The 17,028-nt window shown below is 31.8% G+C and overlaps 1 protein-coding gene across 10 annotated transcripts in view; it reads right to left on the reverse strand.

The window, feature by feature from the left end:
• The window catches only part of LOC139520597 (phospholipid-transporting ATPase ID-like), a 64,535-nt gene that overhangs the window by 30,295 nt on the left and 17,212 nt on the right, over positions 1-17,028 (reverse strand). For all 10 annotated transcript variants that reach the window (XR_011663927.1, XM_071313408.1, XM_071313404.1 and 7 more), the window contains exons 4-5: positions 3,134-3,192; positions 467-580 (exon numbers count right to left, since the gene is read on the reverse strand). Coding sequence is in view for 9 of the 10 variants with exons in the window: in XM_071313408.1 (XP_071169509.1) it covers positions 467-580; positions 3,134-3,192 (173 nt within the window). In the remaining variant the exon portion in view is untranslated. The remainder of the gene's footprint in view (positions 1-466; positions 581-3,133; positions 3,193-17,028) is intronic.

Genomic DNA, 17,028 nt, shown 5'->3' on the forward strand with positions numbered 1-17,028 from the left:
TGTTTACTGAATTATATATTCAAATCAATATGTCATACAAATATATTCACAAGAATGAAAATTCCATTTAAATTTAAAAGTATGGTGTTTAAAACATTCTATTCATTTCAAGATGTACAAGATAAATAAAATATAAGTACATTTAATCATCTGTAATTCATATATTTCTGAGAACAATTAGGTATTTATAATATTTCTTTGCTCATAAGTCTCTGTTATTATATTTTTTCACATTTTTTTCTAGGTAAAATGGAGTGTTATACTAAACTGCCTTTGCATACCCAAACTTAACTAGACTTCACTTATAAACAAGGAAATTAACTAGAAAAGAAGACATATAAGAAAAGTTAGATCGTCAACCTTTTTAATTTCTATAGTCTTTATCTTTAATTCAGTTTTACTCCATAATCTTTTCTATGCTAATCACTTCACTCAATTTTACATCAGTAACATATGTTTTACGTACCTGTAACACTAAGAGACAAAGAAAGTATGTGTTAGCCAATCTCCGAAACTGTTCCAATAGATTCTTCGGCAGAAAGGTAAGGAGTGTATACTTGGATGTACAGATATAATTGTTCTGAAAGTAAATAATGTATGTCTTTTTTAAATTTTGGTTCATTAGCATGTTTTCGAAGTTTAGTGTGGAGTCTATTTCACTGAACTATTGTATACATTATTGATACGGGCATCATGTTTTTAGGCAGTTACAAATTTTGATATGCTATTCTTTAATCTTCTCAACAAAATCCTAATGAGTTTTACTTTGAAACAGAAATAATCTAGGTGACTTCTTTTATTTTTTAATCATCTGATCAATTTTCAAGATAGCATACTAAATTTGCAACTCTTTCTGTCTTTGTAACACCATATCTGATTAATTGAAGCACAGCTGAGTTTGTACTTTTACCAATCTTTATACAGAATACAAAAAAATATTCATTAGAATGATAAGAATATAATCTTGTGAATTGCATCTGCCCTATACTAACAACAATCTTTATCTAGCAACTGTTAGATAAACTTTTTCAGCTGATGATTAGTTTGAGGAGATAAAATAGCTCAAATTGAAACTGTTTTTTGTTATTAATTGATAATTGTTAAAGATGTACATTTCTTTGAAAAGATCAATCACAACAACATATGTCAGGTAGCTCTACCTAATTTGGCTTTTATTTTGAAACTATTAAAAAAACGAATGCTCCTCAGGGCGCAGCTTGATACGACCACAGAGATCAAACCTTGAACAGTTGGAGAAAGTATGGACACAACATTCAAGCTTGATACAGCTTTGAATTTGAATTGTGATTAAATAGATGACACAGAATGAATGTGGTCTAAGAACTTAAAAAATTTAAATAGGACATTTACCTATTATGGTCCAATATCCAAAATCCAATACATGGTTAGATTCAGCATATAAAAGAACCCCAAGAAATTAAGTTTTGTTAAAATCAAACAGAGTTCAATTTGGACCCTTTAGAACTTAATGTGGACCAATTTAAAAACGGGACCAAAAATTAAAATTTTGTTGATATCTATTTACTTATGCTAAAGTTATTATCCGGAAATCATCTGTCTTCGGAAGACGCTGACGATGACGACGACATGATACCAATATTCGATCAAAATATTTTTAATTTTTGTGGTCGTATGAAAACCATTTTGACAATATATTGCTAGGATTTTTTTGAGAATTAAGGGACCTGCATGACTCCAGGAGACTTCATATTTTAATCAAGATTTGTTTGGATAACACCAATGCCCTAGCCTGCTTCTAAATTGAATATTATAGTTTAATGAAAAGTAAGTCATACAGAACTAAAACCAAACACAAAACTTGATTTGTAACTCACCAAGGGGTTAGGTAAATTTACCCCTGAATTTTTTTCACTAACAGAAAATATTGTTGCTTGTGTCAGAATGGATTTTGATAAAAAAAAAAAAAAAAGTTTTTGTTACTGTCTCCAAGGTATTGTAAGTTAAATGAAGCATAGTCTTCAGACTAAATGTTTTTTTTTACTACCAATTAAAGCTTAAAGTATCCCGTTGATTGGTTGAGATTATTCAAAATCTAGTCAACGTCAGTCAACAGATTTGAACTCTAAATTTAAAACTTTGCATGGTTATCAATCACGCATATTGCACAGAATAAAAAAGTAAACACTATTATAAATAGCTGAAAATCCTCCAATTTAGTTACATATTAAACATAAACACACGATCATTCTACATTGTATACAGTAAGTCACTGTTAGGTACATAAAGTCATATGGACACACAGCACATGCTTTTTACTAAGATTAAACAAATTCAAACGTAATGAAAAAATGTTTAAGTGACCTATAGTTGTTAACTTACTGGTCATTTGGTCACTTGTGAAGAGTTGTTTCATTGGCAATAATACTATATCTTCTTATTTTCTTGTTAATATTTGTTTAGCAATTCTTAATTTCTAGCAATGATTTAAATGAGAATTATGTCAAGTATTTATAATTAATTTAAACAGCAATACAGTGATAAAACAACACACAAAACAATTTACCTCTCAAGTTTAACCTACGGTCTTCTACAATGGACATGTCATTACAATATTTCAAGCTTTTAAGCCCCCCCCCCCCAAATGCCCAAGTATAACATACTATACATACTATATAGAATAGTAGTGAATACATTTGAAAAATTATCTTCATAGCATGAAATGATAAGATATTGTTCTTTGACATCACAATTACTGAATTAGCACCCTAATGCTTAATTCAATGATGCTTTATCCAATCTACTCCTTTTCCTAGAGTTTTTTGTTTATTTATTGGGACTATCGTTTTCTGTGACTAGTGCATTATAAGAACACTAGGTGTTTTTAAAAAAAATTAGCATTCCTCTGAATGGCAAAAGGTACATATGTCAGAATATATTTATTTTTCAAAAATGTATATTTAAAAAATCCAATAAAAACCAAATATATACTTGTAGCCTCTAAAGAGGAGAGTTTTAAGTTTCAGGATATTCAAATACAGAAAAAGAACATATGGTATTCCATATCGCAGTCTTAAACTATTGGAAGGCTCCCATCAATATCTGGAGAGCTGAAGCCTTTAAAAAATATAATGATAATGTTTCTTTTACTTACTGCATATTCATATACGGCATTCTCTGATGGACTGTTGGCTTTGATTATTCTTTCTAATTCTGAAAAGAAAAAAACACAGAGAAATCACAATACAGTGGTATAAGTGCTAGGAAGATCTTATGCTAGAAAACAAACTGACGCTTTGTGCTGGCTTTAGTCAAGTGCACAGGGAGTACTTTCGGATATAAATGGTCAGACATGCTGCTGGAATAGGTCAATTGTTTTAAAGTCAAATATATTAATGTTTTTTTTCATAAGGGTAAAATGTCAACTGGTCTGAGCTAGTAGTTTTCATCTATTGATAAGATATCTATACAAAATTTTCACCGCCTTTTATATAGATCTCAACTATTCATGAGTCACCCCTTTTGGTAAACATCTTTATCTGCTAAACCTTTAATTGACCACAAGTTAAATAATACTGTTACAAATTAAGATGTCACAGATTGCATATTTTGTGATAACTGAGATACATGTGAATGGGTTTAAATAAATACAAAGTATATGGTTTGGGATTTTCAAGACTACATGTACCTTAACAAAAACTTTAATCTGAAGCAGGACAGACTGACCGATGGACGAACAGACCAGAAAATATAATGCCCATAAATGGGGCATAAAAACAACATAGAAAACTACAGACTGAGACCAATCCCACTTAAAACTGGGAGTGATCTTAAGTGCTTCAACAGGGTGGGCTGCTCCTGCTCCACATGTGACACCTGTAATGTTCGTCAACCTGCTAATACTAGTCTAATTTTGTATGTCACATTCAGGAAAAGGGGGAAGGATTCTTGTTATGACATGAGGATTAATTATATCAACTTTCATCTGAATAACAGATATTCCATAAAGGTACAGCATCAACAGTATAATTGTATCCTATATTATTGAACAAACTATCAAATCAAACCAATGGATAAACATCATAAAGTAAACTGAGACAATAGTCTGTGTCATATAATGTGGTGATAATACACTTATTAATTATTGGTATAATGCAAATAAACTGTGAACAGCTGACAATATAAAGGAATAATTATAATGATTTATACTCATTTATACTTCCTTTAGAGACTAAATAAAAATCTTCATTGTCAATATTTTAAGAAAAATTAATAATCATGTCTTTGAGGAATGGGATTGTCTTATAATAGTCTGTGTCATCTGTTTAGAGTCAGAAACTGCTGTAATGCACTTGTTTTAATCTCAAACTATTTATATTATTGTCATGTCAATTAAAGGTTTCTGCCAATTGGGTTGTTAATTGGAATAAAAAATCCAGCTGAAGGACGCCTTTGGGTGCAGGAGTTTCTTGCTGCATTGAAGACCCATTGGTGTCCTTTGGCTGTTGTCTTCTCTATGGTTGAATTGTTGTCTCTTTGACACATTCACCATTTCCATTCTCAATTTTGTTAATTGAACAACTTGTATATTGTGTTTAAAAAACAATTAAAGTTAATTATTCCATCTACACTGTATATCAGGATATAAGACAAAACAACGATAATTCATTCCAAAGAGCCAGGCCATTGTAATTGTAATATATATAATATGTCTAGGTTAGTCTATTGAAAGGTATATACTATGGATTTATAATTATTGGACACCAATTTTCTTGGATTTCGTGGGTACAGGTAAACCTCAATGAATGACAAATTATATATAGGCTTGTATGCAGACCTCAGCAAAACCATGAAGTTAAATATCCATGAACATACCAATTTTCCTTTATCCACAAAAAATGGTACATACGAAAACAAATGAATCCACGGTACTATGAAATTAGATCGAGGGACAAGAAATGGTATTTACCATATCATGCTACAATGAATCTTTTTTCAGTCTGATTATAAACGGAATTCTTTCAATGCACTTAAAACTTATTGGTACCTCAAGATTGACCTATCATTGGTGTCATTTACGCTCATCAAAAAAGATCACCCAGCGATCTTAAGTTTTGTTCATCATTGCACTGAGGCATTATTATTTCCTGCATATCTATCTATGTCTTTTTGGACCCTTTATAGCTTAGCTGTTCAGTGTGACCCTAGGCTCCTTGTTGAAGGCCGTACCTTAACCTTTAATGGTTTACTTTTATTAATTGTAACTTCGATGGAGAGTTGTCTCATTGGCACTCATACCACATCGTCCTATATCTACTTGTAGTTTTTCACACATTTATGTAATCGACTTATTTCTCAAAATGAACTAAAAATTAAATGCTAAAGTACTAACCATGTATTTTTGCTGAACGACATGAACAAGGAAAAGATGACATAATGTCTTTCACCGTACCATGTAACACTACACTCCAATCAATAGAACTACTGTCTGTTTTAACTAATTTTCCCTTATCAATTTATCAAATTCTAAAACTTTTCTAAGAAGTATTATAACGATTTGCTATGTAATATTTTGTCCCACCAAAATCAGTAACATGATGTACATGTTGTAAATAAATAACATGGTTATTTACTTCTTTTGTTTACTAAGAACAAGAGTGCACATGCTGAAATGTCTCGCCTTCTTTGACCACTGAACCATGAAAATAAGGTCAAGGTCTGATGACACCTGTCAGCTAGACATGTACACCTTACAATCATTCCATACACCAAATATAGTTGACCTATTGCATATAGTATTAGAAAAACAGACCAAAACACAAAAACTTAACTATAACCATTGAACCATAAACATGAGGTCAAGGTCACACGACACCTGCCAGTTGGACATGTACACCTTACAGTCCTTCTATACACCAAATATACTAGACCTATTGCTTATAGTATCTGATATATGGACTTGACCACCAAAACTTAACCTTGTTCACTGATCCATGAAATGAGGTTGAGGTCAAGTGAAAACTGTCTGACCGGCATGAGGACCTCGCATGGTACGCAAATACCAAATATAGTTATCCTATTACTTATATTAAGAGAGAATTTAACATTTCAAAAACATTGAACTTTTTTTTCAAGTAGTCACTGAACCATGAAAATGAGGTCAAGGACATTGGAGATGTGACTGACGGAAACTTCGTAACATGAGGCATCTATATACAAAGTATGAAGCATCCAGGTCTTCCACTTTCTAAAATATAAAGCTTTTAAGAAGTTAGCTAACACCGTGCCGTTGCAACCGTAGCTGCCCAACACTATTCCTATGTCGAGCTTTCTGCAACAAAAGTTGCAGGCTCGACAAAAACCACAGATTCAACTCTATCATTATAAATTATCCCATGTAACAGTTCATAATCACATTTTAACAGAAATGTGAATTACTTATTCATAAAATAGCATTTTGTAATCAGAAAATGAAAATCCCAAGAGAAAACTCCAAATAAACAGAAACGATATTGCATTCCATGTATAATTTATATTATTTGATAAAGACCATGATTTATTTGTTTATTGTATATATATAACTTAATCAGCTGTCATAAACTATATTGGTGGTGTAATTAGGTTTGGACAACAAGCTACTGAATTATTTTAAACCTGATGTCTAAGGAAAGATTCTATCCAGGATAAAAATCTGTTATATTTTTGGCTTTCTTAGGATGTTAAATTCCAGAAGGTTTGAAAGACACTGGAACTAGTCTGGTAAAAGGATGCTATCACTATATATCACATTGCCATTTTAAAAGCCACATAATAAGGGATCAACACAATTGGAAAAAGAAAGTTTGTCCGTAGGACACCAGCTTGAACAAATTTCTTGTTCAGTGAACTGTGAAATCGGGATACAAACCGTAGCTTTGCATTAAATCTTAATAGTTAACATATGACTGCTCTATGGTCGGGTTGTTGTAGCTTTGACACATTCCCCATTTCCATTCTCAATTTTATGTGAACTAATATTTTTGTTGATGTGACTTAACTACCTTAACCAAAAACTTTAGACTGAAAATGCACTGGTGACACACTGTCACATTCCTATGTTCAGTGTTCAATTAAAAATAAAAGAACTTGATAATAATTAACACCAATAAAGTCCTCCAGCTTTACTGAACCGTTTGTTGAAATGTAACACATACATAATATAAGTCCATCTGTTTTCATATATGTAGTCATTTCAAATTTTTCTAAAAAAAATACAATGTTTACAAGCGCTCCTTTTTTCATTTAATTATAAGATCAATGAAAATATATATCATTTCCAGAGAAATAGTGACACAACAATGAGTTGTTACCATATATAGCTGTTTTGCTACATGAAATATAAATATAAACAGATTTTTCAAGAAACCTTACACAGAAAATGTATTTGACAGTTGTTTATGTCGGAGTCCTGACACATTATAGAAGCCTATAGAAGGCTTAAATTAAAACCAAACCTTATAACATGAAATGTAGGAAAGCTGTGTTGACAATCATTACACATCTACTTCCTTTTATATTGTTTGTATCAATACAATTTATGAGATAAAATTCAAATTCCAGTGTATCAGAATTTTTTTTTTTGGATAGAGGATGACAGTGACAGTGCCAGTGTTGCTTCCATTCCATACATCAATCTATACATCAAGTTTGAGTTGTTTTTTTATGAATGAGTTACAATGGTTGACACAAGGTCAATCGGCTTAGATGTTAAACAAAATCTGATTCCCTTCTTACTGAGATATAATAACATATATATAAGCATTGCAGCATGGGAATTTTTTTTTTTAAAGTCATCTATAGTTCTTATTGGAGGCAATATGAGTAAATATAGATGTATATATGCTGTGATTATTTTTATCTATGTTTTACCTTAATATAGTATTGATTGATTGATTGATGTTGAACACCACTTTCAGCACTACTGTGCTATTTTGTGACAGTCAGAATTGATTGGTAGAGGAAGCCACTGTACCCAGAGAGAGCCACAACCTGCAGTAGGAAAACTGACAAACCTTGTCAATAAAGGTTGGAGTCCATAGAACTTGATTTTCTTTATCTTCATCATCCAAAATGACATGAAAATTGTGTTAATGAGGACGAGGGGCCAAAAACAGAGTTTAAAGAGTTAGAACTTTTAAAAACATCAAACATAAGACTATATATAAAAGAACAAGATGATAACAAAACTTACAAATTTGACAATATATAAATGTAACTTTAAAGTCACTGGTAGAATCTAATGTAAAACCACTTTGATCAAGCTAAAGAATTTATTTCAATGGAGCAATTCTGATATCAGAATTAACAATTGTTTTAAACAGTCTCTAAATGATTCAAAGAAGCAAATAAATGACCTTTTACAAGAAAATCAACAGAATATATAGTGTGCCTCAATGCCGCTGCTTTAAATCATGCATGCAAAGCCTTATAGTTTTGAAATATCTTTATTTAATTCTTGATTTACAATTATTTCTATTGTACAAAACATGTTCTCTTTCCTTTTTGTCCCTCTGTAAGCCAATCAAAGTTACTCAATCAACAAATGAATATAATCTTAAGTTAAAACCTCGGCTATCCGATCATGTTTTAAGAATCATAGGCATGCAAGTTCTACCGAAAATACTGATTATAATAACCTTAAAAATGTAAATAAAGAAAAAAGTTAAAATTTCATTACTAGAATATAAAACAATAATCACAATAAAGATGATATTGGCTGTTTAGTTATTCATGAAACAAAATTTTCCAGTACAATTGGTCCATTTTTTTTTTTTTTTATTGATGACAGCTGTCAATGGCTTTAAGTATTTTTAACAAAGGCAGTTGCAGAATCAAATGTTTTCATGAGGAAATCATGTAAAAACATGAATAAAAATGTTTCACCTGATAAATTTTAATCTGATAGGTTTTTAGATAGCTTTGCAACAACCTGAATGTACTTAGATCACTTGCATTAAAACATGTATAAGATCAGATATTTTCACAGTAATTTATACAGGCACTCTCAGTTTGTTTTCCTATGATATTACTTAGTAACCTTCCCTTTCTAAAGATATATATATATATCCTGTACACCATTGTCTTTTGTCAAAGTAAACAACTAAATATATATATATAGTAAATAGTCTATTAACCAAACCTTCCATCAAGTCTGTGACTGTAGACTTGTAATATATAAATTACTTCCAGACAAGCAGACATAATTGAAAGTGTTTATGTCCTAAACAAAACAAGGGAAAAACCATTTTGCAACTTCATTTATGGAAAAAATAACTGATTTATCATAACAAAATTCATCTATAATAAGATATTCCAACCAAAAAAGAGCTATAGTATTTGCTCAAGCTTGCAGTCCAAAGTTAATAAAAGACTTGGTCAAAACAAATAGTGAATGACCAGATTTTAATTGACCATCAGCAGACGACAGGTTTAACTTGTACACTACATAATTACCATATTTATTCAATGTCAATGTCTGGGTTACAGATCTAGACTTATTCCTGTAATATTGATAATTCCAACATAATCTAGAGACTGTTAAAAAGGAACTCGAACTTAACAGGGGTCCAATTGGGGGAGGGTAATCTTATCCTGGATCCAGCTTATTATTTTGTCAGAATGCTGTATAGCCACTTATCATTGTCATAAAATGGCTTGTAATTTCACCTGTCCTGCCGGACTTTGTTTCCAATTATCACGCAAATGATTTGATTTTCATATGTGTCACGCTTAAAAAAAAATCGACATTGAGAACAGAGGGCATGATGAAACTTTTATTTTTATTTTATAATTGCATGCAAGAATGTCTTTAGATACATTACCAAAAGTGTCAATCAGTTCAACACCTCTGTATTACAACATCTTTAACCTAAACAGAGGCTTGAAGACAACCCCATCAAACCATTTATCAAAAGTATCCTGTACAGTCATTGATTTAGACTCTTTCAAATGGTGGGAGTTCCATTATGAAATTGGTGTCAATTTATATTGCAAACACCTTTTCATTTAATTCAATATGATTGCATGTCTTTGAGTCAATCAATGTATTTTTGTGGGATTTATATGACAATTGATCTCTCATTTTATTTGACAATTTTAGCTGAATATCATTAACCTGTTTCTGGTGGTAAACAACCAATCCCCTAATCTTGTTAACTTGCTATTTTTATTTGTTTTGATCCGTCAGCTACAAGATGCCAATTAGATCGTCTTGCTTAACTTCTTCATTCAGTAAATTGAGAAATCCTTATGTCAATACCACCTCCAAATTCATACTTAGTAAAAAGTACAAGTACTTCATGTCCATAAAAACTGACATTAAATGACAAACATCATAAACAAATAAAATCTACTAGTATATAATGGCCTAAAATACAATCATTGACAATTGTGAAAATATTGACATCAATTTAACGTTTATATGATGATTTTATTTACATTTTACCACAAAATCAATGGATACAAACACGAGTACACGTTTCGTTTGTAGGGGTTTTTCTCTGCTACATTAAGCAATCAATTTTTTCAGACGACAAGCTGCCAGATTTCTTAATGTCTTTATAAATGAGTTATATCGATATACAAAACTAATAAAGGGCTTTACTTATATCCTTGGAAACTTCTCAGAAACATAATAACATTATACAAGTGCAAAACAAGACAAAGATTTCCAATTTTTAACTTGAACACTTTATATTATGTGGATCAAATTCTGCTATAAAATAATCAAAAATTTAGGAATATAAGTTCATAATTTTTTATTTTTGCCTTATGATCATACTATGAAAACTAATATTCTTAAAAATACATAACATTAAAATTTTTTGGTCCTTCTTGTTGTGGCAACATAAAATTTTGCTATTTTGAGGAGTATATGTAATAGCTTAAATAGAATAGAACCCAAGTGTTTGCAAAGTAAAAATGTATTTTTAAAGATGTTCTTTCTTGAAAAATGTCTAAAGACAATGGGTGATCAGAAATTCAACTTGAACTAAAAAGTATAGTAAATATGGTGAACAAACTAATAAAACAAAAAAAACCAAAAACTAAGAACAATCCAGTAAGCAATTATAACCCCAATAACCTAGTGGAAAGGACAGGTCCTAAAAGCCTAAATAACAGTTGATAATCAAAGAGCTGAATAGCTCTGAGGGGAAAGACGGCCCTTGTTTCTATTTCATTTTTTTTGGAGAGGGGGGGTTGGGTTGGTATCGTTTGATAGTTTTCATATAAAGAATGAAAAAAGAACAGCTAGAAACATGCAGAAAGGTTGACAATATTGAAATCAATTGTTGTTTAATGTAATTTCATTTCTTTAGTTTAGGATTCAATTTAGACCAATGGAAGAGATCTGCATCTTCTAAATCTAAACATTCAATTAAAGTTGATAGTTAATTATCTAAAATTCAACTAGTTGAATTTGGTCATTTAACAACAACTACAATATTTTTTGAAATCTTAATAGTAAGTGTACGACTGAACTGCAGGCTAGGGCCATTTTCCATTTTTTGTGACAGTACTCTTAAGATTTTAATTTTTTTTCTTAAGAAAGTTAGGACTGAAAAATCTATTCAGTTTTAAATTTCCAGTGATAAAGTTCCCAGTTAAAACTCTCATCACACGGGTACAGGTACTAATAAAAAAAAACAATATGATTTATGTAAACTGTGTGAAGCTTGTTTCCAAATACTACATTTTAAGATATTTGTAAAATTTCATGAATAAATAGGTTTAAACAACAAAATGCAACATTTGGAATTTAATTTTTTCTTGTTACCATTACAATGATTATGTTGGTACACACAATTAAGTTTTAATAGCTACTTATCATATTTTAAGTGTTTATTTTAGTGGATAATTACTCATAAATTGAGGTGCTCTTGATTTGGAGGAAGATTCTCAAAACAAAGTTTTGCAGAAAAAAATCGTTTTTCTCCCCAATCTCATGTAGCCCTAGGACTTTGTTTACTTTGAAAGTTGATGACCTACAAATTAAAGTATTGCATATTGATGTTTGAATTATCTACAGCAAACATAATGATGTTTAAATTAAACAAATACGATTTTTTAATTAGTGCACAATCTTTGAGAATGTCTGTCATGTCTGAGACATGTGACAGAGTTGTCAAGTCACAACTGGAGATTTAGAAATTTTCAGCTGGAGTTTGTGCCTCATAACTGGAGATTTTTTATCAACATTTTTATCGACGTACGCAATGGTTTTTTGGTGTTTAAACTGCATATTTTCCTTTTTTGTTAATGATTCTATAACTCCATATATATATATGTGGTGGTGTTTAACGACCTTGACTGGCCTTTCAGCCCTCGCACGGTCAGTTCGGTGCCCGAAGGCGTTTGGTGAGCTTTAAATATTCTGGTGCCATGGGTCAGGAACAAGTAGTGGAGGTCGCAATATGGAGGCCGCCATCTTGGTTTTGGTGAGTTGTTTTTTTTTTGGTTTTTGACTATTTTGTTGTTTATTCTTCACTAACGGCTGCTTTCAGGGCCAGTTTGGTCAGCTTGGCAGCCCGCTAGCCTCGATGATGGAGTACTGGTAGATGATCTCGGACGTAGTTCGAGAGATGACAGGAAGCATTATCAGGACCAAAGCCGTGAGGCAGTGAAATGAAGGTCGTATCACCCAACAGCCTAGGATACAGCCCTCGGACGTTAATCGGCATAACACTCCCCATAATACAATGGTTTTGGAGTGCATGTTAACGCGGGTACGCCAACTACTACGTCTATCTGTACGGCATGGATCGGTTTCTGTCATCTTAAGTAGTAAGTCGTTGATATCTAACTGTAATCCCTCATCGAAGATAGCGGGTAAAGGAGAGCTGGCCCAGCACGTCCGTTCAGCTGTAATGACTGAGACGTGACTGATGAGATGGATAACTCCATAGCCATTTTACTTGATAGAAATAGAAGATAAGGGTTTTTTAAATATTTATTTATTATAAATAAAGTTCAAGATAGAGTAATTAGCCATCATATATAGTTGGTAAAAAGTATCTCTGCTTAAGCTACATTGTCAATTTTGGTACCACTAACTGAACAGTGGTGTTGACTTGATAGAGTTGTGAGCTTTCTGGTGGGTTTGCTGTCTCCATATGTGTGGTCAAGTCATTAGGGTCACCATAGTCAGCTTTGCAACAAGTGTAGTAGGCATACATATCATATTTGAGATCATTAAGACATTTGTCTTGAGGTTAAGTAATATAACTGTTCAATGTTTTTAACAGTACACAAAAAAGTCGTTGTTTATACAACTTTAATTAATCCATTGTCAGTATTTCACTTTTAATCATCCAGACATGTGTCCTTAACTTGCTAGTTGATCACCAGGTAATTGCCAATACTCTTTTATTGCTGTTTATACAGTCTAGTAATCCTTAACACCTTCATAGATAACTCGGGGCTATTTAGGGACGACATCAAAAGATCGATGTAGGATAACAAACTTAAATCAAATAGTTTGGGGGTGGGGGGTTGAAATTCTGCAAGTTTTGTATATCTTAAATCGATTTTTACATATATCCCTATTGGTAAATCAATTTTTCCCAAATTAAGTTAAGAGGGGGGATGGGGGGGGGGGGGGTCAGTGAAAAAACTATGTGAATTAAGTTTTTTATCCTACATTGAACTTTTGATGTCGTCCCTTACCTTTTGACATCAAAACAGTTAAAGGAAACTTCCGTTTTTCTCGGACTTTTCCTATATGAATTTTGAGTTTCTCGGACTTTTCCCCTGTCAGTATCAATTTTGTAAACAAACATTTCTACTGAAGATTTTTCGAGGTTGACATTCTCAAAAAGCGGAAGATTTCATATTTTAACGGGAGGGACGGAAGAGGGTCTTAAAAGCGGGAGATTTTGACTCCCGCCGGAAGAATCACATGTAATCATTCAATGATTTAAATAACCAGTGAAGGATATCCCTGCTTCAACGTAGTGTGGCATTCCAACAATGACGTCACTATAAAATATAATGTAGGTTGGATATATTTAGAATATCTCGTCATACTGATTTTTCCGGATTGTAAAAGAAACGTAAATAGTGTAAAGGAGAGCTCAATATACGATAATTTCAAGAGAAACAGAAGGGAAATGTGTAAAAAAGTGTTTACAGTCAATCTATTCATTTGTGTCTCCCCTTCTCATCAATCTCAGTAAGATTTGTTGGGGGGTTTCCACACTATAAAAACAAAATGAATGATGTGAGGGAATGTCACTCTGGTCAACCCCATTGGGGATTGACGACTTGAAGCCGTCTTCCCCAAAAAAGCAAACAAAAGCTGAAATATTGTAATAAAAATATGCTGATTCTAATTTTTTACTCAGTTTTTCTGCACTTGAACCATCAGCCTTGATAAGGATTAAACCATTGCCCTTGGTAAGGATTTGCCCTACTTTTTTTCACAAAATCACTGGTCTGTTTTTCATCAAATATCTGTTTCATTCGAATGACCATCTCATAAATTTACAAAAATATGTAACACACAACCTTTCATTATCTGTTAAATACAGTCCAGGGAAATGAACTTAGAACTGCATAAATTGCAGGCTTTGTCAAATAAATCGGAAATCCATACCTTTAAATTCCATGTACATTTCAAATTATTTCAATCAAGATTACTGAATCAACAGCACTATATAAATTTTATTAAACAGCACCTTCCATAGTTCACTATGCTTGTCTGAAAATTTTCTTAGCATTTATTTTAAAGACATCATTAAAGCATTCTGCCATTATTTGTCAATTAGTGGTGATGTTACAATAAGCTTGAAACACTCAATCAATAGACAACACAATCACGACAAAGGGATGGAACTTAACAATTTAGAGGAAAATTGGGCTCTTATGAATCAAAAAGGAGATTTAAGGTATATACGCAAATAAAAATTAAAATTATTTTTTATCCCAAAGATGAAATTTGATAGACAGTCTAAAACTTTTCAGAATCAATCTTGTTGAAAAAAAACAAATTTTATATATCAGCGGAGCAATTAATTAACTAAGCAAGAGATTAAAAGAAAATAGCTTTTAATACTTTTAATAATTGAAGTCATTTTTTTTTGGGAAAAGGGGGGGGGGGGGGGGTTGATTGAACATCAACAAAATAAGGCCCAAAATGTACCTTTACAATATATATATTGTCATCTTAGATTCAGTAGTTTTATGACAATTTGTTTTATCTATCTGAAGGGGGAGGGGAGGGGGGGGGGGGGGGATTGAACATCCACAAAATAAGGCCCAAAATCTACCTTTACATTATATATATATTGTCATCTTAGATTCAGTAGTTTTATGACAATTTGTTTTATCTATCTACAGTACATAAACTATTGACACAGTGATATGTCTTGCTCATGTGTGTATGATGTGAATGTTGAAATTTATTCTGTCTATTGACAGACTGATGGGAGGGACATATATTCCAAAACTAAAGTTAAGATAGATATAACAGAGAACTTTTTGAGTGACCTGACACTTAAAACTCCCTTATTATCAAAGATAAAGGAAAAGTTGCAACCTGCAGTAAATTTCTCACCCCTATCTTAAAATGCTGTAAATTTTATCTCTCAATTAACTTAATATTTACATTGTATTTCAATGGGGTCATAAAATATATGATGTTATTAAATAACACAGAATCACTTAACTTCACATTAAGCCAAGCAGAAAATATAATAAATTATCATGATAAAGCTACTGTATCTAAAACACTTAAGGGCTTATTTTGGCCATATTAATTAGTTGACCCAAAATGAAAATAACAAGTTGAACTGTAGGCTACTGCCCTCTAATGAAACCTCAGCTATATTCATTCTGTATTGAATGTAAACAGGAAGTTAATGTGAAAACACATCAAATGAAACAGCACCAAATATATTTTTACAGACATGTCCTGTTGGTCCTGTGTTGATTTTGAGAACTGAATATGTTGACAAGATTTTAAGAGACTCTTCCTTAAAAATCAAAAGAAAGAAGCAATCACCAATTTCCTATTTAAGAGAATAACTGATTCCAAAGAATCCTAACACCAGAAAACTAATTGCTATGGAGTCTAAAATCTTTACAGAAAACATTATGCTATCTGATACTAGTACTACAAACATGTCTACAGACATTTTCATTATGTGCTTATATGTATTGTTTCTCCTATATCACAGAATAGATATAAGAAGATATGGTATGAGTGTCAATTTGTAAAAGTAAACCATTATAGGTCAAAGTACAGTCTTCAACACAGAGCCTTGGCTAACACTATACAGCAAGCTATCATGGGCCCAAAAAATGACTAACTGTAAAACCGTTCAATCAGAAAAACCACCTGTCTAAATATATAAAAAATAAACAAAAAACACTGGGAAATCTGAGACTGAGTAGTTGAGACTGAGTAGTAAAGTTCCAACAACATTTTCCTGAACCAGACAGTAACGCTACCTTAATCAATGATTGATTGACCAATAAGTTTTTGCTGGCTTCTTAACGTAATTTAGCACTGTAAATTTGTATTGATATTTATATTAATGTTTCTATAATAAGGAGGTTACACATAATGCAACAATATTTCAACAAAGGCTTAAACATGATTCTATGTATGTAGATGATTGTCTACAAATACTGTAGAATCCTTTTTTATTCATTGAAAACCATTGAGAACCACTTATATCTTATTTTTGTGTCCTCAAGTTGTGAGGTTGCTGGTAAGAGAAAGCATCATAGTTTGACATGTAATTAACACACTCTATCACATAATTAGTACACTTAAAGTAGAATTGGGGAAAGACTTTATCCTCATCTTTAGAAGTGAAATATTGTTCTTTTCTGTACCTTCCTTCACTCTCAGCTGAACCATTATTTTTAATTTAAAAAGGCTTCAAATGATTGGTCTAGATATTTTAGTAAAATTAGCCAATATATCATCTTTCTCTCTTTTTACACATATACACATGTAAGTGCTTTTTCAATGTACATTAATCCTTACACAATCTGACAACTTAA

The sequence above is a fragment of the Mytilus edulis genome, chromosome 4 (genome assembly GCF_963676685.1).
Source record: "Mytilus edulis chromosome 4, xbMytEdul2.2, whole genome shotgun sequence".
In the NCBI taxonomy this organism is placed as follows: domain Eukaryota; kingdom Metazoa; phylum Mollusca; class Bivalvia; order Mytilida; family Mytilidae; genus Mytilus; species Mytilus edulis.